The 25,859-nt window shown below is 41.0% G+C and overlaps 1 protein-coding gene across 2 annotated transcripts in view; it reads left to right on the forward strand.

Moving 5' to 3' along the window:
- Positions 1-22,526, forward strand: part of clxn (calaxin) — a 32,558-nt gene extending 10,032 nt beyond the window's left edge. For both annotated transcript variants that reach the window (XM_060825401.1, XM_060825402.1), the window contains exons 3-6: positions 11,787-11,891; positions 11,994-12,145; positions 15,976-16,080; positions 21,952-22,526. In XM_060825401.1, coding sequence (XP_060681384.1) covers positions 11,787-11,891; positions 11,994-12,145; positions 15,976-16,080; positions 21,952-22,002 — 413 coding nt within the window. In that variant the 3' untranslated portion in view covers positions 22,003-22,526. The remainder of the gene's footprint in view (positions 1-11,786; positions 11,892-11,993; positions 12,146-15,975; positions 16,081-21,951) is intronic.
- The last annotated feature ends 3,333 nt before the right edge of the window (positions 22,527-25,859 follow it).

Genomic DNA, 25,859 nt, shown 5'->3' on the forward strand with positions numbered 1-25,859 from the left:
GGGTAACCTTCTTCACGGTCCACTTCACCTCACATTTTGGTGTCATCTGCAAACTTATTAATTCTCTCCTATGTTCATATCCAAATCATAAATGATGAAAGGTAATGGACCCAACACCGAATCTTCTGGCACTCCACTGGTCACAGGCTTCCAGTCTGAAAAACAACCCTCCACCACCAACCTCTGTCTTCTACTTTTGTTACAGTTCTGTATTTAAATGGCTAGTTCTCCCCGTATTCCATGAGATCTGACCTTGCTAACCAGTCTCCCATGGGGAACCTTGTTAATGACTTACTGACGTAAGTCCATATAGATTGCATCTACCGCTCTGCCCTCATCAATCCTCTTTGTTACTTCTTCAAAAACTCAATCAAGTTTTTGAGACATGATTTCCCATGCACGAAGCCATGTTGATTATCCTTAATCAATTCTTGCCTTTCTGAATACGTGTAAATCCTGTCCCTCAGGATTCCCTTCAACAACCTGCCCATCACCGACATCAGGCTCACCGGTCTATAGTTCGCTGCCTTGTCCTTACCACCTTTCTTAAATAATGGTACCAAAATTAGCCAACCTTCAGTCTTCTGGCACCTCACCTGTGACTATCGATGGTACAAATATCTCAGCAAGAGGCCCAGCAATTATTTCCCTGCCTTCCCATAGATTTCTAGGGTATACCTGATCAGGTCTTAGTGTTATCCACCTTTATGCATTTCAAGGCATCCAGCATTTCCTCCTCCATAATGTGGACATTTTTCAAGATGTCACCATTTATTTCCCCACATTCTATATCTGCCATGTCCTTCTCCACAGTAAACATTGACGCAAAATATTCGTTTAGTATCTCCACCCCTCCCCCATCTCCTGCAGCACACACAAAGGCCACCTTGTTGATCTTTGAGGAACCCTATTCGCTGCCTAGTTACCCTTTTATCCTTAATATATTTGTATAAACCCTTTGGAATTTGCTTAACCCTATTTGCCAAAGCTATCTCATGTCCCCTTTTTGCCCGCCTAATTTCGCTCTTAAACATTGCTGTTTGAATTCATGTATCACTGGACATCGGAGTGCATGTGAGAAAATTAAAAAACAGTGAAATTCGCAACTAATCTTGGAGGAACCTGTTTGGGAGAGGTCATAGCACAGAAGCAGATAAGTGAATAAGCGCCTATCCCTATTTCAAACAAGTATGTTGTTTTGGAAATTGTAGGAGGTGATGGATTCTCAAGAGAAAGTATCACAAACAGCCAAGTTTCTGGTATTGAGACTGGCTCTAATGCAATGTGGGGTACATCGGGTTCCAAGAGATCGGTTGTGTTTGGGGACTCTCTAGTCTAAGGTACAGACACGTTTCTGTGGCCAGCAGCGAAAAATCAGAGTGGTGTGTTGCTTCCCTGGTGCAGGATTAAGAATGTCTCAGAGAAGGTGCAGAATGTTCTCAACGGGGAGAGGGGCCAACAGGAGGTCATTGGAACCAATGACATAGGAAGGGAAAAGGTTGAGATTCTGAAGGGAGATTACAGAGAGTCAGGCAGGAATTTAAAAGGTAGGTCCTCGAGGAGGATAGAGCAGATGAATGCATGGCTGAGGAGCTGGTGTGTGGCAGAAAGATTCACATTTTTGGATCATTGGAAGCTCTTTTGGGGAAGAAGTGACCTGTACAAGAAGGGTGGGTTGCACCTAAATTGGAAGAGGACTAACATACTGGCAGGGAGATTTGCTAGAGCTGCTCAGGTGAATTTAAACTAGTAAGGTTGGGGTGGAAGGGGGAGATGGAGGGAAGAGATCAATCTAAGACTGGTACAGTTGAGAACAGAAGCGAGACAAACAGTCAGGGCAGGCAGGGACAAAGCAGAGAACAATGTAGGACTGATAAATTAAACTCCATTTATTTCAATGCAAGGGGCCTAACAGGGAAGGCAGATGAACTCAGGGCATGGTTAGGAACATGGGACTGGGATATCAGAGCAATTACACAAACATGGCTCAGGGATGGGCAGGACTGGCAGCTTCATGTTCCAGGATACAAATGCTACAGGAAGGATAGAAAGGAAGGCAAGAGAGGAGGAGGAGTGGCGTTTTTGGTAAGGGATAGCATTGTAGCTGTACTGAGGGAGGATATTCCTGGAAATACATCTAGGGAAGTTATTTTGGGTGGAAAGGGATGATCACCTTATTGGGATTGTATTAAAGACCCCCTAATAGTCAGAGGGAAGTTGACAAACAAATTTGTAAGGAGATTTCAGTTGTCTGTAAGAATAATAAGATGGTTATGGTAGGGGATTTTAACTTTCCAAACATAGACTGGAGCTGCCATAGTGTTAAGGGTTTAGATGGAGAGGAATTTGTTAAGTGTATACAAGATAATTTTCTGATTCAGTCTGTGGGTGTACCTGCTAGAGAAAGTGCAAAACTTGGCCTACTCTTGGGAAATAAGGCAGGGCAGGTGACTGAAATGTCAGTGGGGGAGCACTTTGGGAGCAGTGACCATTCTATTCGTTTCAAATTAGTGATGGAAAAGGATAGACCAGATTTAAAAGTTGAAGTTCTAAACTGGAGAAAGGCAAATTTGTTCAGTATTAAGCAAGAACTTTCAAAAGCCGGTTGGGAGCAGATGTTCACAGTTAAAAGGACAGCTGGAAAATGGGAAGCCTTCAGAAATGAGATAAGAAGAATGCAGAGAAAGTATATTCCTGTTAGGGTGAAAAGATAGTCTGATATTTATAGGGAATGCTGGATGACTAAAGAAATTGAGGGTTTGATTACGAAAAAGAAAGAAGCATATGTCAGGTATAGACAGGATAGATCGATTGAATCCTTAGATTCCAGAAATCCATTTCAAGCTGAAATGTATAAAGGCAATAGACTATATGTAAAAGGAAAATCAGGAGGGCAAAAAAAGGACATGAGATAGCTTTGGCAAATAGACTTAAGGAAATCCAAAGAGTTTTAACAAATACATTAAGGACAAAAGGGTAAGTAGGGAGAGAATATGGCCCCTCAAAGATCAGTAAGGCGGCCTTTGCAACAGTGTTTACTGTGGAAAAGGATATGGAAGATATAGAATGGAGATAGATGGTGATATCTTGAAAAATGTCCATATTACAGAGGAGGAAATGCTGAATGTCTTGAAACACATAAAAGTGGATAAATCCCCAGGACCTGATCGGGTGTACTCTAGAACTTTGTGGGAAGGTAGGGAAGTGATTGCTGGGCCTCTTACTGAGATATTTGTATCATAATGAGGTGCCAGCAGTCCAGAGGTTGGCTAACGTGGTGCCACTGTTTAAGAAAGGTGGTAAGGACAAGGCAGGGAAGTATAGACCAGTGAGCCTGATGTCGTTGTAGGCCAATTATAGGAGGGAATCCTGACGGACAGGATGTACATGTATTTGGAAAGGCAAGAACTGATTAGGGATAGTCAACATGACTTTGTGCATGGGAAGTCATGTCTCAGAACCTTGATTGAGTTTTTTGAAGAGGATTGATGAGGGCAGAGTGGTTGATGCGATCTATATGGACTAACGTCAGTAAGGTGTTTGACAAGGTTTCCCATGGGAGACTGGTTAGCAAGGTTAGATCTCATGGAATAGAAGGAGAACTAGCCATTTGGATACAGAACTGGCTCAAAGGTAGAAGACAGAGGGTGGTGGTGGAGGGTTGTTTTTCAGACTGGAGGCCTGTAACCAGTGGAGTGCCACAAGAATCGGTGTTGGGTCCAACACTTTTCATCATTTATATAAATGATTTGGATGTGAGCACAAGAGGTATAGTTAGTAAGTTTGCAGATGGCACCAAAATTGGAGCTGTAGTGGACAGTGAAGAAGGTTACCTCAGATTACAACGGGATCTTGGTCATAGCATAGGTTTCAGATGAGAGGGGAAAGATATTAAAGAGACCCAAGGGGCGATTTTTTTTCACGCAGAGGATGGTACATGTATGGAATGAGCTACCTGAGGAGTGGCAGATGGAGTTTAATTTAGATAAGTGTGAGGTGCTGCATTTTGGGAAAGCAAATCTTAGCAGGCCTTATACACTTAATGGTAAAGATCCTCGGGAGTGTTGCTGAACAGAGAGTTTGGAGAGCAGGTTCATAGCTCCTTGAAAGTAGAGTTGCAGGTAGATCGGATAGTGAAGAAGGCGTTTGGTATGCTTTCCTTTATTGGTCAGAATATTGAGTACAGGAGTTGGGAGGTCATGATGCGGTTGTACAGGACATTGGTTAGGCCACTGTTGGAATATTGCATGCAATTCTGGTCTCCTTCCTATCAGAAAGATGTTGTGAAACTTGAAAATGTTCAGAAAAGATTTACAAGGATGTTGCCAGGGTTGGAGGATTTGAATTATGGGGAGAGATTGAATAGGCTAGGTCTGTTTTCCCTGGAGTGTCAGAGGCTGAGGGGTAACTGTATAGAGACTTAAAATCATGAGGGATGTGGATTGGATAAATAGACGAAGTCTTTTCCCTGGGGTGGGGGAATCCAGAACTAGAGGTTATAGGTTTCGAATGAGAGGGGAAAGATATAAAAGAGACCCAAGGGGCAATTTTTTCACATAGAGGATGGTACATGTATGGAATGAGCTGCCAGAGGAAGTGGTGGAGATTAGTATAATTGCAACATTTAAAAGGCTTTTGGATGGGTATATGAATAGGAAGGGTTTGGAGGGATATGGGCTGGGTGCTGGCAGGTGGGACTAGGTTTGGTTAGGATACCTGGTTGGCATGGACGAGTTGGACCGAAGGGTTTGTTTCCGTGCTGTATATCCCTATGACTCTGTGACTCTAAGTACATCCTTATTGTCTTTGTACTCTTCTAAGGATTCACTCAATCTCTTCTGTCTATACATGATATATGCTTCCTTTGTTTTCTTAACAAAACCTCTTTTTCTGTAATCATCCAGCATTCCCTACACCTACTAGTCTTTTCTTTCACCCCAACAGGAATATACTGTCTATGGACTCGTTATCTAATTTTTGAAAGTTTCCCATTTTCCAGCTGTCGTTTTACCCTGCGAACATCTGCACCCAATCAGCTTTTAAAAGTTCTTGCTTAATACAGTCAAATTGGCCTTTCTCCAATTTAGAACTTCAACTTTTAGATCTGGTCTATCCTCTTCCATCACTATTTTAAAACTAATAGAATCATGGTCGCTGGCCCCACAGTGCTCCCCCGCTGACACCTCAGTCACCTGCCCTGCCTTATTTCCCAAGAGTAGGTCAAGTTTTGCACCTTCTTTAGTAGGTACATCCGCATACTAATCAGAAAGTTTTCTTGTACACACTTAACAAATTTCTCTCCATTTAAACCCTATTTACACTATGGCAGTCCCAGTCTATGTTTGGAAAGTTAAAATCCCCTGAACAAAACCACATTATATTTCCTACAGATAACTGAGATCTTCTTACAAATTTGTTTCTCAATTTCCCTCTGACTATTTGCGGGGTCTATAATACAATCCCAATAAGGTGATCATCCCTTTCTTATTTCTCAGGTCCACTCAAATAGCTTCCCTTGATGTATTTCCAGGAATATTCTCTCTCAGTTCAGCTGTAATGCTACCCCTAATCAAAATCGCCCCATCTATCTTGCCTCCCTTTCTATCCTTCCTATATCGTTTATGTCCTGGGATATTAAGCTGCCAGTCTTGTCCATCCCTGAATCACGTTTCTCTAATAGCTATGATGTCCCAGTCCCATGTTCCTAACCATGCCCTGAGTTCATCTGCCTTCCTGTTAGGCCTCTTGCGTTGAAATAAATGGAGTTTAATTTATCAGTCCTACATTGTTCTTTGCTTTGTCCCTGCCTGCCCTGACTGTTTGACTCACTTCTTTTCTCAACTGTACCCAGTCTCAGATTGATCTCTTTCCGCAGTACATCCCTGGGTCGCACCCCTACTACCTTACTAGTTTAAACCCTTCCGAGCAGCTTTAGCAGATCTCCCTGCCAGTATGTTAGTCCCCTTCCAATTTAGGTGCAATCCATCCTTCTTGTACAGGTCATTTCTACCCCAAAGGAGCTTCCAATGATCCAAAAATGTGAATCCTTCTCCCACACACCAGCTCCTCAGCCATGCATTCATCTGCTCTATCGTCCTATTCCCATCCTCACTAACACGTAGCACTGGGAGTAATCCAGACATTACTACCCATGAGGACTTCCTTTTTAAATTCCTAACTTTCTATATTCTCCCTTCAGAATCTCATCTTTTTCCCTTCCTATGTCGTTAACACCAATATATGCAATGACCTCCTGTTGGTCCCCCTCCCCCATGAGGACATTCTGCACCTTCTCTGAAACATCCTTGATTCTGCACCAGGGAGGCAACACACCATTCTGATTTTTTGCTGCTGGCCCCTGTCTGTATCTCTGACTAGGGAGTCCCCCAACACAATGATCGTTTGGAACCCAATGTACCCCTCATTACATTAGAGCCAGTCTTGATACCAAAAACTTGGCTGTTCATGCTACATTCCCCTGAAAGTCCATTGCCCCCTACATCTTCCAAAACTGCACACTTGTTTGAAATTGGGATAGCCACAAGACTCCTATACTACCTGCCTACCTTTCCTACCTTTCTTGAAGTTAACCCATCTACCTGACTGTATCTGTGGCTTTTCTCCCTTCCTATAACTACCATCCATTACACTCACTCCCTCGCTCTTGTAAATCCCTCTTTGCCTCTAACAGTTGCTCCAGCCGATCCATTCGATCTGACAAGATTCGCAACCAACAACATTTATGCAGATATAATCCACAGTAACCCTTAAATCTCCCAAAACTCCCACATCCTACAAGGAAAGCATTTCACTCTACTAAAGACCATTTTTCTCCTTCCACCCGGAAATTAGCTTTGTTTTATTGCTCTGCAAAACACTGCTCCAGGCTAACTTTATACTTATAGTTTATATTTTTAAAATTTAATCAAGGGACAGATCCCAATAAAAACATATAATCAAGAAATACTAGGTACATTTTTAAAACATCCAATACAAGCCAGTGGCTTCATCGGCTCTTCATTTACATTAAAGTTTTGGAAGTGAAATTTAAAGTACTTCCAGTCAAATCTAAAGCATTGCATGTGTATTTTTATACACTTCACTTTATATCATGCTGTAGTCATGTGGCAGAGGAGGCATCTTCATTCAGCTTGCCTTTAATATTGTTCACAGTTCCATCAATAGCAATACTATTGCTGTTTCCAAGGCTAAAAAGAGATTTTGCTTCATTGTTATCTAAATGTATAAACTGAAATTGAGAAGTACGTCTCAAAAATGATATACGGTGTAAGATTTTCCTTGGGCTTATGCGACCGAATTGGGGCTCAAAAACTCATGCTGTGTATGATGATTTTCACTGTTGATTTTTATATTTTGGCTAATTAATGTCCTATGGATAGATTGGCCATTCAATTAGATGGATAGTTTGGTCTTGAAGCTGAGGGTAGGCCACAGGAGGCATTTCAGCATTAAAACATCAGGATGCCCTGGCAGTCAAGTAAGAGAAGGGTCTCCTAAAACAAAAGAAACTGCCCAACTTTAAAATGAAAAAGTGACCTGTTTCTGGACCTTTACTTGGAGTACACACATCCGAGGGTGACTTGTAGTTGCTACTAAATCCAAGTAAAGAGGGAAGCAAGTTTTCAAGTTATCAGAACTGAAAAGAAGCTTTGGCCATGAGACTTTTAAAAGGTTCATACCAGCAAACTTGGACAGATGTCATAAAACTATCTGAGCAGTCTAAGAATAACATTTGAAAAGAATCAGTTAAGCACCCCAGTGAGTGAATGTCAGGAGGGGCACCAGAAACCCCAGAGCAATGCTAGTACGTGATTATTTGGAGGCAGAGACCAGCCAGTGCTTAATATGCAAAGCACACATCAATAAGCAATCCATTTGTTTTAACAAATAATTCTAAGCAGTTCTTAGATCAGCTGCTCTTGACAAGTGTAGGAATCCCACTTGCGACTTTCACTTCCTTTGCAAGTGCCATTTGATAACACTGTTGATGACTCCTTTTATCATTTTGCTGATGTTCAAAAATAGACTGATACTGTGGTAATTGATCAGTTTGGATTCACCTGGCATTTTGTTAAGAATACGTGGCTGGTCAGGTTTCCACATTGCTGGGTAGATGCAAATATTGCAGCTGTATTGGAACAGCTTGGCAAGGGTAATAGCTAGTTCGGGTGCACAAGTCTTTGTATTATTGCTGGAATGGTTTCATGATCCATAACCTTTGCAGTATCCAGTGAAATAAACCTCTTGGTACCATGTGTTGGTTTAAGACTGACATCTGTGACAATGAGAACCTTGAGAGGAGGCCAAGGTGGATCATCCACTTGGCACTTTTGTCTGAGGTTGGAAGAAATACTCCAGACTTGTTTTTTGTACTGATTTGCTGGGCTTTCTCATATTGAAGATGTGGATGTTTGTGAAGTCTCGACCCCCCTATTTATTCTTTCATTGTCCATTATCATTCTCAACTGGAAGTGACAGAACTGCAGAAGTTAGATCTGATACATTTGTTATTTGGAGCACTTAGACCTGTCCATTATATGCTGCTTCCATATATGTAGCTCCTGTGCTGTAGCTCCATTAGCTTGATATCTCATTTTTATCTAGTGCTTTCTTGCCATAAGTTCCTGCGGCTTTCATTGAACCAGGATTCATCTCCTGGCTTGAAGATCATTGTGGAATCAAGGATGTCCTGTTTCATGAGATTGCAGATTGTGACTGAATAAATTCTATTGCTGCTGCTGACCACCCACAGTGCCTCATGGATGCCTAATTTTGAGTTACTAGATCTTTTTGAAGTCTGACCAATTTTTCACTCAAGATTTGCCACACAAAACATAGTGGGGATCCCCAATGTGAAGACAGGATTTAGTCTTCACAAAGACTCTGCAGTTGTCACTTCTACTGATGCTGTCATGGATGGACACATTATCACACAGATTTTCTCTCTTGTTGGTTTGCTCATCTCTGTTACAGACACAGTTCTGCAGTGATGCTTTAAAGACTCGCCACTTCAGTCAGTAGTGGTGCAGTTGAACTATTCTTGGAGAAGGACATTGAAGACCCTCATCCAGGTAGCCCTTTCCACCCTTAGTGCTTCCTCCAGGTAGTGTTCAATATTAAAGAGTACTGAGAAAGGAAAGAGGAGATTGGGAGTTGGGGAGGAGCAAAGGTAGAAATAAACAACTCGTTTATTTGCCCGTGTTTGACATGATACCATGAGACTTCATTGGATCTGGAGTTAGCGTTGAGAAACTGCCAGGCACATCCTTGCCAACTGTATGCCATTGTGTTACCACCTCTTCTAGGGCTGCCCTGCCCAGATGGACAAGGGAGATTCAGGGATGGTGTTGGTGATGTCTGGGACAAGGCATACAAGTTATAATTCTGTGAATATGGTTAAGGCAGGCTGTTGTTGACTAGTATGTAGAACAGCTCTCCTAATTTTGGGGCAATCTGCATGGATTTATTAGGAGTACTTATCAGAGTCAACAGGGCTGTATTTGTCATTATTTGTTTTATTCACCTGTGGGACATGGGTATTTTTGGCTGGCCAGCATTTATTGCTCTTCCAAGTTGTCTTTGAGAAGATAATGGTGAGCTGCCTTCCTCAATTGCTGCGCCCCATGCTCTATAGGTCAATGCACAATGCACTTGAGGGATTTCCAGGATTTTGACCTAGTGACAATGAAGGAATAGTGATTTAAGTCTAGATTGTGAGTGGCTTGGAGAGGAACTTGCAGATGGTGCATTCTCATTTATCTGCTGACCCTGTCTTTCTAGATGCAAATGGTTGTGGGTTTGGAAGGTACTGTCTAAGGATCACTAATTAATTTTTTTAGTGCACCTTATAAATAGTACACATTGCTGCTACTGTCGGTGGTGGATGATGTCATGCCAGTCCTTAATGGTGTCAAGTTTCTTGTGTGTTTTTGGAAGTGCACCAATCTAGGCAAATCATGAGTATTCCATCACATACCTGACTTATGCCTTGTAGATAGATGATGGACTGGTTTTGGAGAAGTAGGAAGTGAGTTACTTGCCGCAATTGCTCTTACTATCACTCTGGCAAGTCCAGTTGAATTTGTGGTTAATGGTAATCCCAAGAATTTTGATAGGGATTCAGTGATAGTAAGACCATCGAATGTTAAGGGGCAGTGGTGAGATTATTGTCACTTAATGGAGATGGTCATTGCTTGGCAATTGAGTGATGCAAATGTTCCTTGCCATTTGTCAAACCAAGCCTGGATATTGTCCAGATCTTGTAACATTTGAACATGGACTTGTCAAAATCTGTGGACTTGTGAATGTCACTAAACATTTTGTAATTGTTGGCCAACATCCTCACTTCTGACCTTGTGATGGAGGGAAAGTCTTGATGAAGTAACTGAAGATAGTTGTGCCTGGGACACTACCCTGAAGAATGCCAGCAGTGATATCCTGGAGCTGAGAAAACTGACATCCAACAACCACAAACATCTTCCTTTTGTGGAGTATGATTCCAACGAGTGGAGAGTTTGCCCCCAGTATCTATTGTTTCTGGTTTTGCTAGAACTCCTTGATGCCCCACTTGCTTGATAGCACTGTTGATAACACATTCAATCAGTTTACTGATGATTGAGAATAGATTAGTGGGACAGTAATGGGTCAGGTTGGATTTGTCCTTATTTTCCTGTTGCTGAAATGATGCTACGTTTTCCATTTGGTTTTATTTCTTTAGACCTTGTAGGGATTTGATAAAACTGAGAGGTCAGTTAAGAGTCAATCACGTTGTTGTGGGTCTGGAGTCATATCTAGGTCATTTCAGGTAAGGATGATAGATTTCCTTCCTTAAAGGATACTAATTAAATGTAGGGTTTTATGACAACTGATAATAAATATGTGATTGCTGTTAGGCTATTTTTTTAAATTCAGGAGTGTATTTAGTTAAAATTTCTCAAGTTGCCCTCCTAGGATTTGAATAGTCATAGTCCAGCAACATTACCAATACATCACTATTGGAGGAATGCCAATTAGAAATCTGCTTGTGGGAGAATTGCTGATGTGGTCCCACTGTTCCATTATTGGCTGGTGTGTGTTTGGAAGCCAGATAGGGTCTTGATGTTGAAGCTTTCCTTCCCCATCAATTCTTCCCCCATTTCCCAATTAAAATGTGCCCAAAGTGCCTTTCTGCAGAGTGAAAAACTGTTCCAATTTACCTTTGAACACACACTGAAGCAGGCAATCAAAGATATAGTTGTTTGGTAATTGAATACTTACATTATCATATGAAGTATTTACCTGACGTACGATGTATTATTCTGTGCATCGATTGTGGTTAGCACTGCTGCCTCACAGCGCCAGGGACCTGGGTTCAATTCCCACCTCAGGCAACTGACTGTGTGGAGTTTGCACGTTCTCCCTGTGTCTGTGTGGGTTTCCTCCGGGTGCTCCGGTTTCCTCCCACAGTCCAAAGATGTGCGGGTCAGGTGAATAGGCCATGCTAAATTGCCCGTAGTGTTAGGTAAGGGGTATATGAGGGGTATGGGTGGGTTGCGCTTCGGCGGGTCGGTGTGGACTTGTTGGGCCGAAGGGCCTGTTTCCACACTGTAAGTAATCTAATCTAAATGTAAGTAATCTAATCTATATTTTTTGTTGATGAGCTAGGGTAAGTGTATGAATTATTAGGAGGCATTCCAAAAGTCCATTTCAGGCCTGAAATGTAAACTCAATAATTTTAAGTAAATATTAAATATTAATGAGAGTTTGGTTTTCCTTTTCTTTCTCAGTTTTTCGTGTATTTGACAGAGACAATGATAGCTTTGTCAACATGAGGGAATGGATTGAAGGATTATCGATAATTCTCCGTGGGACTTTGGATGAAAAAATTAAATGTAGGATGATTTATGCATTTGTTGAATTGTATAAAATGCATGTAAATGCTTAGTTGACAATTAATACAGTCTAAAGTTATTTCTTCATTTACTTTAATTCAGTCTGTTTTGAAGTTTTTGATCTGAATGGAGATGGCTTCATTTCACGAGAGGAGATGTTTCACATGCTCAAAAGTAGCCTAATCAAACAACCAACAGAAGAAGATCCTGACGAGGGAGTTAAAGACCTGGTAGAGATAGCACTGAAAAAGATGGTGAGAAAATGACATAAATAATCCAACATGATGTTTTTTGCATTTATTTTTCATCTAAAAAGTAACCTCCATGCAATATTATTCTATCAGCTGTTCCCTTAGGGCAGAGAACATAAATAAGGAATATTTCCACCTCGGGTTTCTCGGGCAAGAATGAGAAAATGATATCCGTGAAGCCAGTGTCTCTTCATGCGTTTATAAAACATGTAAAAGAGACAATGTTTTCATGATTTTCTATAAAAATACTGTTTAAAATGTGTAGGAAACGCTCATGAGGAAGATGAACACCTCATGAAATAAATAAAATACTTGTTTCACACAAAGTGGAAAAGGAAGAGGAATCATTGTGATTTTGTTCTTCCAAAAATAAATCTTTTGTTGCTTTATTACCAAAAAAAATCTGAAAGCACTTGCACAATTATTTGCATTGCCATTCCCCCAATGTGAAGCTATACAAGCATTAGGATGTGTCTGTGTGATCTTTGACAGTGAGGTAAATGCAGTTAATATCGTTTTTTTAAAATAGATTATACTGGGAATGTTACATTTTTTGTAGCTGTGCGAACCATACCTTCAATGGAGAGCAAGAAGTGAAAAAGGCTGGTATTTATAGAGTTCATTTTAACCAAGACAGTACTTTTGAAGTGCAGTCACTATTGTAATGTAGAAAATAGTTCAACCAATTTTCTCACCACGATCCCTCAAAAACAACAATGTGGCAGTGACTGTTAATCTGAATTTGAATTCATTGAGGTGTGAATATTGGCCAGGACATGGGAATAATTGCTCTACTCTTTCCAAAAATAGAGCCATAGAGATGTACAGTATGGAAACACATCCTTCCGTCCAACTTGTCCTTGCTGACTAGATATTCTACACTAATCCAGTCCCATTTGTCAGCATTTGGCCCATATTCCTCTTAAAACCTTCCTGTTCATAGACCCATCCAGATGCCTTTTAAATGTTGTATTGTACCAGCTTCCACCATATGTGCACCACCCTCTGTGTGAACAAGTTGTCCTTCAGGTCCCTTTTAAATCTTTTTCCTCTCAGCTTAAACCAATGCCCTCTAGCTTTGGAAGAAATCAGGAATCATCCAAGATATTCAATGTGATCTTTTATATTCACTTAGAAAGCGGAAGAGGTTCAGTTTAATATTTAGTTTGAAAGACAGCAGGCTGAATCTTACATCTTTTTGGCTACGTTAGGTTGGATTTTTTTGATGGCTTTTTGCTGCAAGTCACAGTGATTTTCTTGCCATGTCTTACCAAATTTGCCTCATCAACTACCTACTCCACCCTGACATCTATCATATCCTATTCTGGCCCCATCTTAGCAGGCACTTTTCCCAAGGCAGCGTACCACTCAGTGGATATCTGCTGAAAGAGCGACATCCAATGCACTGACCATGCCAGTGAGGCTTTAAAAAACCACTAAAGCTTGTAATTCAAGCTTGAACATTTTCCCTATATATTTGCTGTTCATTAAAGTGAAGGATGTTGGTGCTCAACAGTAAAATACATTACTGTTCTAAGAAATATAAGGGGTCCATTTTCCTGGCAACTTTTCTTCTTTTCCCACATAACCTTGATGGAAGAAGCATGTGTTTTCTCGCATTTTTGTAAGTTTTCCACCCATGTTATGAAGAACCCATACAAAATCTCGTACAAATAACAGCAAAAAGAATTTGCAGATTACTTATGCTCTACATTCTGTTTTTGAGGAATGAGAGGTGATCTCATTGAAACCTATTAAACACTAAAAGGAATAGACAGAGTAAATACAGGGAAGCGGTGCCCCTGCTTGGAGAAGCTAGAACAGGGGGCATATGTAAAAATAAGGAGGATGCCATTTACAAGTTCACTGATGACATCACCATGGTCGAATCTCAGATGGCAACAAAACACACCACAGACAGACGATGGAAGACCTGGAAAAATGGTACACTGAGAAAAGCCTAGCTCTCCGTGCCGGCAAAACCAAAGAACTCATTATTGACTTTTGGTGGGATGTTACCCGTGCCCACCCCCTACACATTAACACCACCAAGATAGAATGACTGGAGAGTGTCAAGCTCCTGAGTGTGGTCAACAACAACAAGTTTTCTTGGACTCTTCATGTGGACACACTGGTTACAAAGGCCCAACTATGTCTCTTCTTCCACAGGCAGCTGAGAAAATTTGGCATGATAGTGAATACCCTTGCTAACATTCATTGGTATGCCATCGAGAGCATTCTGTCTGGATATATCACTACCTGCTGTAGAAACTGTACCATTCAAGATCGGAGATGGTTACAGAGAGTGATGAACTCGGCCCGGGCAATCACAAAGGCCAACCTCCCACCTATAGAATCCATCTACCAGGCCCACTGTCAAGGAAAGGCCGCCAACATTCTCGAAGATCCATCTCAAGCTGGCAATGTTTTTCTACAACCTCTACCATCGGGGAGAAGGTACAGATATTTGAACACACGCATCAGCCGGTTTCAAAACAGTTTATACCCGACTGGACTCTCAAACTCTTAGCTTTCGCCTGTACTTTTTGTTTTGCCATTGTTTAACTATTATTTCCTTATCTGTGCAATTTAACTGTTGATCTGCCTGTACTGCTCGCAAGACAAAACATTTCCTGTGCCTCGGTACACGTGACAATGAATTCAATTCAATTCAACTCAACAGAGAAGAGTTTTATTTACTGAGACAGTTGTGAACCTTTGGAATTCTCCACCAGAGGGCTGTGGAAGCTCAGTCTTTCAATATGTTAAAGGTAGAGTCATGGAGATGTACAGCACAGAAACACCCAACGTTTTGGTCCAACTCGCCTGTGCCGAGCTTTCTGATTACCAATGGTGCAAAGGCTTTGAAGTGTTCGGTCAGCACATTCGAAGCAGGCTCAATGGGCTAAATGGCTCTTAGTTCCTATAAATAACAAAGCAAGTTAACTGATGAAACATCCATTATTTTTCGTCATCGAGCCAAAAAGTGTGGCATTGTAAAAGCATAGCACGTCAGGCAACATCTGAGGAGCAGGAGAATTGATGTTTCAGGCATAAGCCCTTCATCAGGAATGTGGAGTGTAGGGAAGGGTAATGAGAGATGGACAGGAAGGTGGGGGTGAGGTAGCTGCAAAGGCAGTAGGTACATGCAGGTGGAGGTGATTGTGATAGGTTGGAGGGAAGAGTGGAATTGGTAGGTGGGACAGAAGATTGACAGATCGGACAGTTCAAGAGGCTGGTGCTGAGTTGGAGGGTTGGATATAAGATGAAGTGTGGGAGGGGAGATGAGGGGACTTTGATGCCATGTGGTTGGAGGGTCCCAAGGCGGAAGATGAGGTGTTCTTCCTTCAGGAACTGGGTGGCTTTGATTTGGCGATGGAGGAGGCCCAGGACTTGCGTGTTCTTGGCAGAGTGGGAGGGGGAATTGAAGTGGTCAGCCAGAGGGCAGTGGGGTTGTTTGGTGTGTGTATGTTCCAGAGATGTTACCCGAAAGCGAGTTGGCCTTCTGTCTCCCCAATGTAGAGGAGACCACATTGGGGCAATGGACACAGTAGATGAGGTGTTTTTTCTTCAACCACATAGACCTTAGTTGAAATTACAGTTTCTACAGCACCTATCCTTATGATCTCTAAAAAAAAGATTGATATTTGTGCCAAAGTATGAGCCCATACTTAGTTTGAAACCAGCTTTTAACTGCCTAAATAAATCTTTTATAGGACTACATTGGAAGAAAGTGAATGGACAGTGTGGTGATTTATTATACCACCTAATTGCTCCATATGGTCTAATTCTATATTAGTTATTGTTGCAAAATCTGTCCTTTTCATTTCTAGGATTATGACCATGATAATAAAGTTTCATATGCAGACTTTGAGAAGGCAGTAAAGGTTGACAACCTCTTGTTGGAAGCTTTTGGATCCTGCCTACCAGATTCAAAGGTACATTGCTCGATGATCCAATTTAAATTGTGCTGTTCGGTAACAATTTATAGTATGTTTTCATTTGCTTTCCAATATTATTTTGAGGTATAGTCACAGATGATATTTAATACAATCAATGGATTATGAATAAGCAAAGATAAATCAACCATTCATAAACATTTGCCAGTATAAACCTAATGAAATGTAAATTCTGAATTGATAATACATTTCAGAATGTGTAGTTGTTCATAGTGTTAAATGAAAATCAGATTTTGGGCAAATATTAACCTTGCTTTGTCTTGATAAGGAATATGCTTATAAAAAAACGGTGCTGTGCCAGTAATATACTCTTCCTCCTCCTTGCCAGGTTATCAGCAGTACTTCTGTCGTATTTTATGAAGTTTGCCATACATTTTCAGAACTCAGACTCCACTTACTTCTTGGTTACATTCACCTGGTGGTGCACACTGAGAGCATTATACAATGTTAGGAAGCTGTTAAATTGGGGGATTTAGAGGTTTGCATAATTTTGTTTAAAGCATGTAGGGAGTTTGGTTCATTTGTCCCTTTTTAGTGATGTTGCTATAGAAGAGAACTGAAAAGATAGCAAATTTTTATTAATAAATTTAAACTGATCAGTGGACTTAATGTATTTAACTTTATTTCTAGTAGTTCAAGATTGTGAAGCAAAATGTTCAGTTTTTGGAAAATGACAATTTTTTTAATCAATCATGGGATATGAGCATTGCTGACAAGGCCAATATTGGTTCTCCATCTCCAATTACTCTTGAGAAAGTAGTGATATGAATTGTCTTTTTAACTACTGTAGTGCATACAGGTAATAGCTTTAGGCTGAAGCGTGGCAGATTGTGGACGGCACGATGGTCAGTGGTTAACACTGCTGCCTCTCAGCGCCAGAGAGCTGGGTTTGATTCCATCCTCGGGTGACTGTCTGTGAAGAGCTTGCACGTTCTCCTCGTGTCTGCGTGAGTTTCCTCCGGGTGCTCCGGTTTCCTGCCACAATCCAAAGATGTGCAGGTTAGGTGAATTGGCCATGCTAAATTGTCCATTGTGTTCAGGGATGTTTAGGTTAGGATAATTTGTCAAGAGTAACATGTAGAGTAGTAGGGGAATGGATCTGGATGGGTTACTGTTTGGAGGGTCACTGTGGACTTGTTGGGCCAAATGGCCTGTTTCCACACTGTAGGGATTCTATGAAAATATTTTAAGACCGTGATGAGGGGAATTTTTCTCTGAAAGAGTTGTGATCCGGAATTCATACCCCAGAATGCAGTGAATGCCGGTACACTGAATAAATTTGAGGAAATAGACCAAATTTTAACCCCTCGTTAAAGGGCTATGGGGAGAAGGCAGGAAAATGGAGTTGAGGCCAAGATGAGATCAGCGATGATCATATTAAATGGCAGAGCAGGCTAAATGGGCTGAATTGCCTAATCCTACTCCTACTTCTTATGTAGGTATACCCACAGTACTATTGGAAGACATAATGATTTTGACCAAATGACAGTGAAGGAGTGGTAATATATTTCCATATTGGATGATGTGTGGGTTGGTAAGGAATGTGCAGATAGTGATATCCTCATAAGCTGGAGTAACATCAATGGCAGGAAGGTATTTTTAAAAAAATCAAAAATGCAAAATCATGATGGCAGCATTGCTGTTACTCAAATGCCCATAAAAATAAAAAAAAAGCAGCGACTCATTCGAGGATTTCTCTGCAATACTTTTTACTGATGCAGTAAATGTGCATGTTTCAATAGCAGTTAAAGAGGGCATTTGATTACAATATTTTCACATTGTATCCTTTCTCACAAATAGAATATTAATAAAAATTGGAGAATACAAGTCATTTAACTCCGATGAGTCTCTTTAAGTTTTCTGAAATGAAATATTTTTGTAGCAAAACATTCTCAAAAATGGGCCAATTAGCTCTTGTTTGTTGATATACACATCCAAGTCTATAAATGACTTACCTTATTGTCTAGTGAGCAATATTTAAGCTGTTAACCTGCTAGTTCATAACATCATTTTGCTTGGCAAAACATTGCAACATATGACTTTGATCCAAGCAAATGTTTGATAGAATTTCAAATTTCTGTGACTGAAGACATCACAAGTTCTTGGTGTCAAAATATCCATTGCTAAGTAATTTTATTTTAGATATGTGTCTTGACAATAAGAAAAATGGATTTGACCAGTCAAAGTTCAGAATTGCATAAGTATCCACAGGTTGTCAACTCATGTTTGAGATTGCAGAGTTCCTGAGTTTAGAAGCTGCTGTCAAAGGAGGCATGGCGAGCTGCTGCTGTGCATCTTTTAAATGGTACACTAAGCTGCCACTGTATCTCATTGATGGAGAAGGTGAATGCTTAAGGAGTTAAATTGTGTGATCATGATAGAAAACAATGATACAAAATGTTGTACTGCACCGATGACGAACTTGCAGGATAATTCAAATACTCATGAGTAAAGACAGGGTTAATAGACTGAACTTGACTGGCACAAGTAAGTTATAGTAAAGCTTGAATGATACCATAATCTGGCAACAAGCTAAGTTTCATTTTTTTGAAATCACTGAAGTGCACAATAAGTATTAATGGTTGTTAGTGCTGTCCTACTCCTGATTTGTTCAGTATGTCACATCACTTAATATAAACAGGAAGCTTCTTGAGTCAGAGATGAACAGCAGGGAAACAGATCCATTGGTCCAACTCGTCCTTGCTGACCAGACTTCCTCAACTAATCTAGTCCTCTTTGCCAGCACATGGCCCATATCTCTCTAAACCTTTCATATTCATATACCCATCCAGCTGTCTTTTAAATGTTGTAATTGTACCAGCCTCCACCACTACCTCTGGCAGCTCATTCCACACACGCTCCACACTCTGAGAAATAGTCCCTTTGGGTCCTTTTTAAATCTTTCCTGTCTTACCCTAAGTCTATGCCCTCCAGTTCTGGACGGCCCACCCCAGGGAAAAGACCTTGTCTACTTACCCTATCGCTGACCTTCATGATGTTATAAACCTCTTTAAGGTCACCCTTCAGCCTCTGACACTCCAGGGAAAACAGTCCCAGCCTATTCAGCCTCTTCCTATAGCTCAAACACTCCAACTCTGGCAACATCCTTGTAAATGGCTTTCCTCCGGGTGCTCTAGTTTCCTCCCACAATCCGAAGGTGTGCAAGTTAGGTGAATTGGCCATTCTAACTTGCCCATAGTGTTCAAGAATGTGTAGGTTAGATATATTAGTTCAGGGTAAATGCAGAGTAATAGGGTAGTGGAATGGAATTGGGTGGGTTATTCTTTGGAGGGTCAGTGTGGACTTGTTGGGCCAAATGGCCTGTTTCCACACTGTAGGGACCCTATGATTCTATGAAATCTTTCCTGAACCCTTTCAAGTTTCACAATATCCTTCCTATAGGAGAGAGATCAGAATTGCACAAAATATTCCAAAAGTGACCTAACCAATGTCCTATACAGCTGCAACATGACCTCCCAATTCCTATACTCAATGCAGAGAAGAAAATGAGGACTGCAGATGCAGGAGATCAGAATCAAAAGTGTGGCGCTGGAAAAGCACAGAAGGTCAGGCAGCATCTGAGGACCAGGAAAATTGACTTTTTTGGGCATAAGCCCTTCACCAGGAGTGTGGGGAGGGTCTCAAGGAGGATAAGATATAAATGAGAGGGGAATGGGGCTGAGAGGAAGGTAGCTAGGCAGGTGATAGGTAGATGAAGGTGAAGGGTGATGGTGATAGATCAGAGGACAGGTACAGGTAGGACAGTTCAAGAGGGCGGTATCAAGTTGGAGGATTGGATCTGGGATAAGGTGGGGGGGGGCGGGGAGTTGAAGAAATTGGTGAAATCGACATTGCTACCATGTGGTTGGAAGCCACATGGAATCCCAAGGCTAAAGATGAGGTGTTCTTCCTCCAGGTGGCTAGGATTTGATGGTGGAGGAGGCCCAGGACTTGCATGTCTTTGGCAGAGTGGGAGAGGGATTTATCATAGAATCCCTACAGTCTGGAAACAGATCCTTTGGCCCAACAAGTCCACTTTGAAATGGTTGGCCACAGGACGGCGAGTTTGTTTAGTGAATGTGTCCCAGAGATGTTCCCTGAAATGCTCTGTGAATTGGCATCATGTCTCGCCAATGTAGAGGAGATGACACCAAGAGCAATGGACACAGTAGGTGAGGTGTTTGGATGTGCGGGAAAATCTCTGTCGGATGTTGGGACCTTCGATGGAAGTGAGGGGGTAGGTGTGGGCACAGGTTTTACACCTCTTTTGACAAGGGAAGGTGCTAAGAGTGGAGGGTGGTTTGGTGGGGGCATGGACCTAACGAGGAAATTGCGGGGGGAATGGTCTCTGCGGAATGCTGATAGGTGTGGGGAGGGAAATATTTCTCTGATGGTGGGGTCTGACTATAGGTGGTGGAAATGGCAGAGGATGATGTGTTGTACCTGGAGATTAGTGCAGTGAAAGGTGAGGATCGGGGGGATGTTGTTGGATGTTGATGGGGATATTGTGGTTGGAGGGGTGGGATTCAAGGATAAAGTTGTGGGAAGTGGAGGAGATGCGTTGGAGGGCATTGTTGACCACGTTGGAGGGGAAATTGCGCTTCTTGAAGTAGGTGGCCATCTGGGATGTTCTGGAGTGGAACTGCTCCTGGGAGCAGATACAACGGAGGAATTGGGATAGTGTTTTTACGGCGATTTGGGGGTGTGTGTAATCCAGGTAGCTGTGGGATTTGGTGGTTTTGAAGTTGATGTCCGTGTGAATCGGTTGCCGGAAATGGAGATGGAGAAATTCAGGAAGGGAGGGAGATGAACTTGAGATGAAGGTGGCAGGTGTTCGTGAAGTTGATGAAACTGTTCAGTGTAAAACCTGCCCCACACCTCCCATCCACACCTTCATCCAAGCCCCCAAAGGATCCTTCTACATCTAGCAGAGATTTTCCTGCACATCCAAACACCTCATCTTCCATGTCTGTTGCTCTTGATGTGGTCTCCTCATGTTGGGGAGACAGGACATCAACTTGTGGAACATTTCAGAGAACATCTCCGGGACTCACTCGTTAAACAACCCCACCGCCATGTTGACCATTTCAACTCCCCCTCCCACTCCACCAAGGACATTCAAGTCCTGGGCTACATCCACCACCAAATCCTAGCCACCGATACCTGGAGGATGAACACCTCATCATCCACCTTGGGACCCTCCAACCACACAGAAATGATGTCAATTTCACCAGTTTCCTCGTCTCTCCTCCCTCCACCTTATCCAGATCCCACTGTCCAACTTGGCACTTTAACTGTCCTACCTGTCCATTTTCCTTACCACCTATCCACTCCATCCTATGCTCCAAACTATTACCATCACCCCCCACCTTCACCTACCCATCATCTTCCTAGCTACATTCCCCCCAGCCCCACCCTCTCCCATTTATATCAGCCTCCTTGGCCAAACCCCCCCCATACCCCTTCCTGATGAAGGACTTATGTCTGAAACGTAAACTCTCCTGCTCCTCGCATGCTGCCGGACCTGCTGTGTTTTTCCAGCGCCGTGGTTTTGACTCCTATACTCAATGCACGGACCAATAAAGGAAAGCATACGAAACACCTTCTTCACTATCCTATCTACCTGTGACTCCACTTTCAAAGAAGCATGAACCTTCACTCCAAGGTCACTTTGTCCAGCAACATTCCCCAGGACCTTACCATTAAGTGTATGAGGAATATAATGTTACACCTGATATAAACAACTTGAGATTGTGCAAAACTGAAAGGTACAATTATGAACTCTACTGGTGATAAGGGATAATTGTCAAAAATGATCTTTTTGAATTATGTTTTTATCATTATCTGTAGAGTGCACTTGCATTTGAAGAACAGGCCTTCAAGAAAAACAAGGACGATTAATTTTTGCTGCTGCTTCGTAAGACTCCGCTGTCATTGTTTTTATAATTGTTAACTTAATTACCGTAGGTCATGCATCAAGGAATTTGTTAAATTAAGCATTGTACAATTGGCTAAGTGTATTTCTCACTTATCAACTGTATAAAATAAGTCTTCCTGTTGCACCAACTCAAACCTTTCTATTAGTTACACAAAATATGAGGGGTACAATACTGGAATGCAAATTGTTATTTTTATAAAACATCTACATGTCTTAGTTAATAAGTATTTAACATTGCAAAATAAATGTATATTTCCAGTTATCTCAATTTTTCTTTTAAAAATTGGAGAAATATGAAAAATTGCATCGTGTGTGACCACTTTTTGAAAAGCCTTTGATAAGACATTTTGTAGAATTCTGATAGGATATTCCTGATTGTTCAAAAATTGTCTTGGATTTAAAAACGATAGAAAGATTCATGTTTTTATATCTTTAAGAAAACCCACTGTACATTTTATGTATAAAAGATGTATAAATTTGATATGACAATGCACCTCAATATTGTAAACTTTTGCCAAACCAATTTTGCCTTTATTCTCTGTACAATAAAGTAATAGTGAAAACCAGAATATTAAATTAATACATTTTGAATGTTAGCAATTTATTTTCAAGGATCTATTTTGGATGTGAAATTAACATGAATGAAAAATAAAATTGGACTGAATATTAAATGGACAGCCAGTTCTATTGCTGATGTTCAATTTCATTATCTTTATCTCCATCCAACTTAGACTGTGTTACAACACCTGTTATTTCTATTGTTCTTGGAAAACTGACTGGATGGAATCGCAATTTTTAGGTTTTTGATTATGGTTTCCATCAATTATTGAGCTGAAAATTTGTTGAATGAGATTCAAAAAGAGGAAATAATTGAGGAATAAAGAGAAAGGTAAATCTAATCCGATGATTTGCAAAGATAGTAGCTCTTTTTGGCTTTGTTTTTCTTGGAGAATGCTCAATTCAAAGGACAAACAAGAAAGGATGGAAACCTGTAATGGCAAGACTTCATATCTAACATAACATTTTGGTATTTTTGTGGAAAGCTGCAATTGGTATTTCTTTCTCAGATGGTGGGTTTGCTCTGTCTTCAGATGACAGTTGGCTCTCCCTTCTCTGTCCAGTTGCCCGTCTATTATATACCTTCACGACATATCAAATTCTTATAATATGATTGGTTTCAGGTTGTCAACACCATCAGATTTGAATTCAATTGATCCTTAGCCTCCAAGTGTCTTTTTAAATTTATTGACTGAATTTAAACTGTTGTCTGGATCCAGTTGCTATCTCAATGGCTTTTTGATACATTGTGTCAATTTGAGCACCTGCAGCTGCCTGCAAGCATTCATTTTTAAATCTCTAAGCTTTTTCTCTTAAAGGGACATCACAATGCTTTCGCCCATTTTACAATTTAACCATTTTTACACGGCGACTTTGTGACAGCTCCCCCTTTAGAGAAAAGTGAACCATCTTAATGAAAAGGTGCCTTTTTTCTCTTCATTCCAAATCTTAACACCATTATTGTGAGATACATAGGTCATTAATCTAATGTTATACCTTTCATACTAATTCTGCATAGATATATAACATTGAACAGTAATGGTTCTATCTTATCTACACGTTTTATTTTAAGCCCACGATAATGCATCTGCAATAACATTTTTACGACCTGCAACATGTACAATTTGTAAACTAAAACATAAGACTCCAATAAAATACTCCTTTTTTTTGTCTTTAAATGTTTCCCAAAAGTTGAAAGGGATGTGGTCCATGAACACAACCATCTCTGAAACCTTGTTCGTAACATAAAAGTTAAAAGGTAACGCCAGTACCAAACTCAATAACTCGTTTTTTTCTGATGTGGAGTCTTTTCTCTGGTGGATATTGAGTTTCTTTGAAAAATAACCAACTGGCTTTTCAATTCCGCCATCATCTTCCTGCATCAACATAGCTCCAACCCCTACATTGCTGGCATCGATCATAACTTTTAAGAAATCTGATGTGGCTAAAACTAGTGCGGTGGTTAACACTGCTTCTAAATCCTCAAATGCATCCTGACATTGTTCTTCTGTTCACCAAAATTTCATGTTCTTCTTTAGCAAATCCGTCAGCAATGCCACTAGGCTGCTAAACTTTGGTACAAACGTCCAGTAGAATCTGCTCAGTTCCAAAACATCAATGTACCTCTTTCTCTGAGGTTAGTCTTGGAAATTCCTTGATGGCATTTGTCTTCACATTTCTCAGGGTCATCCTTCTGTGTCTAAATTTTGGACCAATTTTTCTTTACATAATCTTTTAGAGCTCTGCCAAATGCACCATATGATCTTTCCATGAATGGCTAAAAATCACTTAATCATTGATATAGATGGCACAATTAATTTGCCTGCCCAACTCTGTCCATAAGTCTTTGAAATGTGGCTGGTACATTCTTCGTTCTGAAGGCATTGCTTTAAATTGACGTCGCCCATTTGGGGTTACAAATTCAGAAACATCTGTCACTGTCTCAGACAGAGTGCATTAAGTCCAACTTTATGATGTAAGTTGCTTGTCCAACTTTTTATACACAGTCTTCCAGCTATGGAATTGGGCAGGAGTCTGATTTAGTTATGGCATTGACTTTCTGATAATCTACACAGAATTGTTGAGTACCATCAGACTTCAGAACCAATACAACCGGTGAACTCCACTCCCTTTGACTCGGCTTGATGATGTCTTTTTTGACCATCGCTTCCACTTCCTTCTGTACCTGTGCTCCTTTAAGCCTGTAGGGGTGTTTTATCAGAATAGCTCTCCCTACATCAACCTCATGAACTATAGTGTTAGTCCTCCCCATTCTATTCCTACTTATGTCCTCATATCACTGCAACAAGCCTTTCAAGTCAGTTTTCTGTTACTGAGACAGATAACTTACTGTCCTATCCCATTCCTTCAGGACTTCCTCAGTCAATCTACATTGAGGCACATTCAAAATCTGAATCATCCCGATTTGATTCCTCCCTCTGAAGGGCAGTAATACCTATTTCTCTGGTTTCCTGTCCAAATACGCTGGTTTTGTTACCACCTGAGGTTTTTCAAATACTTGACACATATGACATGCCTGGCAAATTCCAAGCACAGCTGAAAATGTGTTGCTGGTTAAAGCACAGCAGGTCAGGCAGCATCCAAGGAACAGGAAATTCGACGTTTCGGGCCAGAGCCCTTCATCAGGAATGGCTCTGAATCAGAAATTCCAAGCACATCCTTCCGTAATCCAGTCCAATAGAAGTGCTTTTGTATCTTAGCCTGGGTCTTCCTCACTCCTAGATTACTTCCTACTGGTAATTCACATGCTACCCATAATAACTCCTGTTTGTATGCTACCTGCAATGCAGTCTGGGGGATTTTCATTCATTTCTCCACTGCACTAATCTGCTGAGGTCTCCTTTTTGCCTTGAGATAGTAACACTCAGGAATATATTCTGGTTCCTTTTCCAAATAGGCTTTACTATATAAATCTTATATTGTCTTATCTTTTTGTTGTAACTCCAGTAATCTTTCAGAACTAAACACATCTGCCTGATCCTCGACCTGTTTGCATTTTTCCTGATTTCATCGAATAAGGTGTCAGCAAATTGGGTGTCAACTCCTTCATCTCTCACTTTGGTTTTTCCTTTTTTCCTTAACTTGTGACTGTTGGATCTTGTTACCTCACGGTCTGGAAAACTTCCAGGGTATTTTTCTTTTAAATCCTCAGTTCCCTGGATTTTTTGCAACTTCTCAACAACAAGGGGCATCACTTGCACCTTTGATCCTGCTAGGTCATTTCCAAAAGCAAACTGTATTC

The sequence above is a fragment of the Hemiscyllium ocellatum genome, chromosome 5, assembly GCF_020745735.1.
Source record: "Hemiscyllium ocellatum isolate sHemOce1 chromosome 5, sHemOce1.pat.X.cur, whole genome shotgun sequence".
NCBI lineage: Eukaryota > Metazoa > Chordata > Chondrichthyes > Orectolobiformes > Hemiscylliidae > Hemiscyllium > Hemiscyllium ocellatum.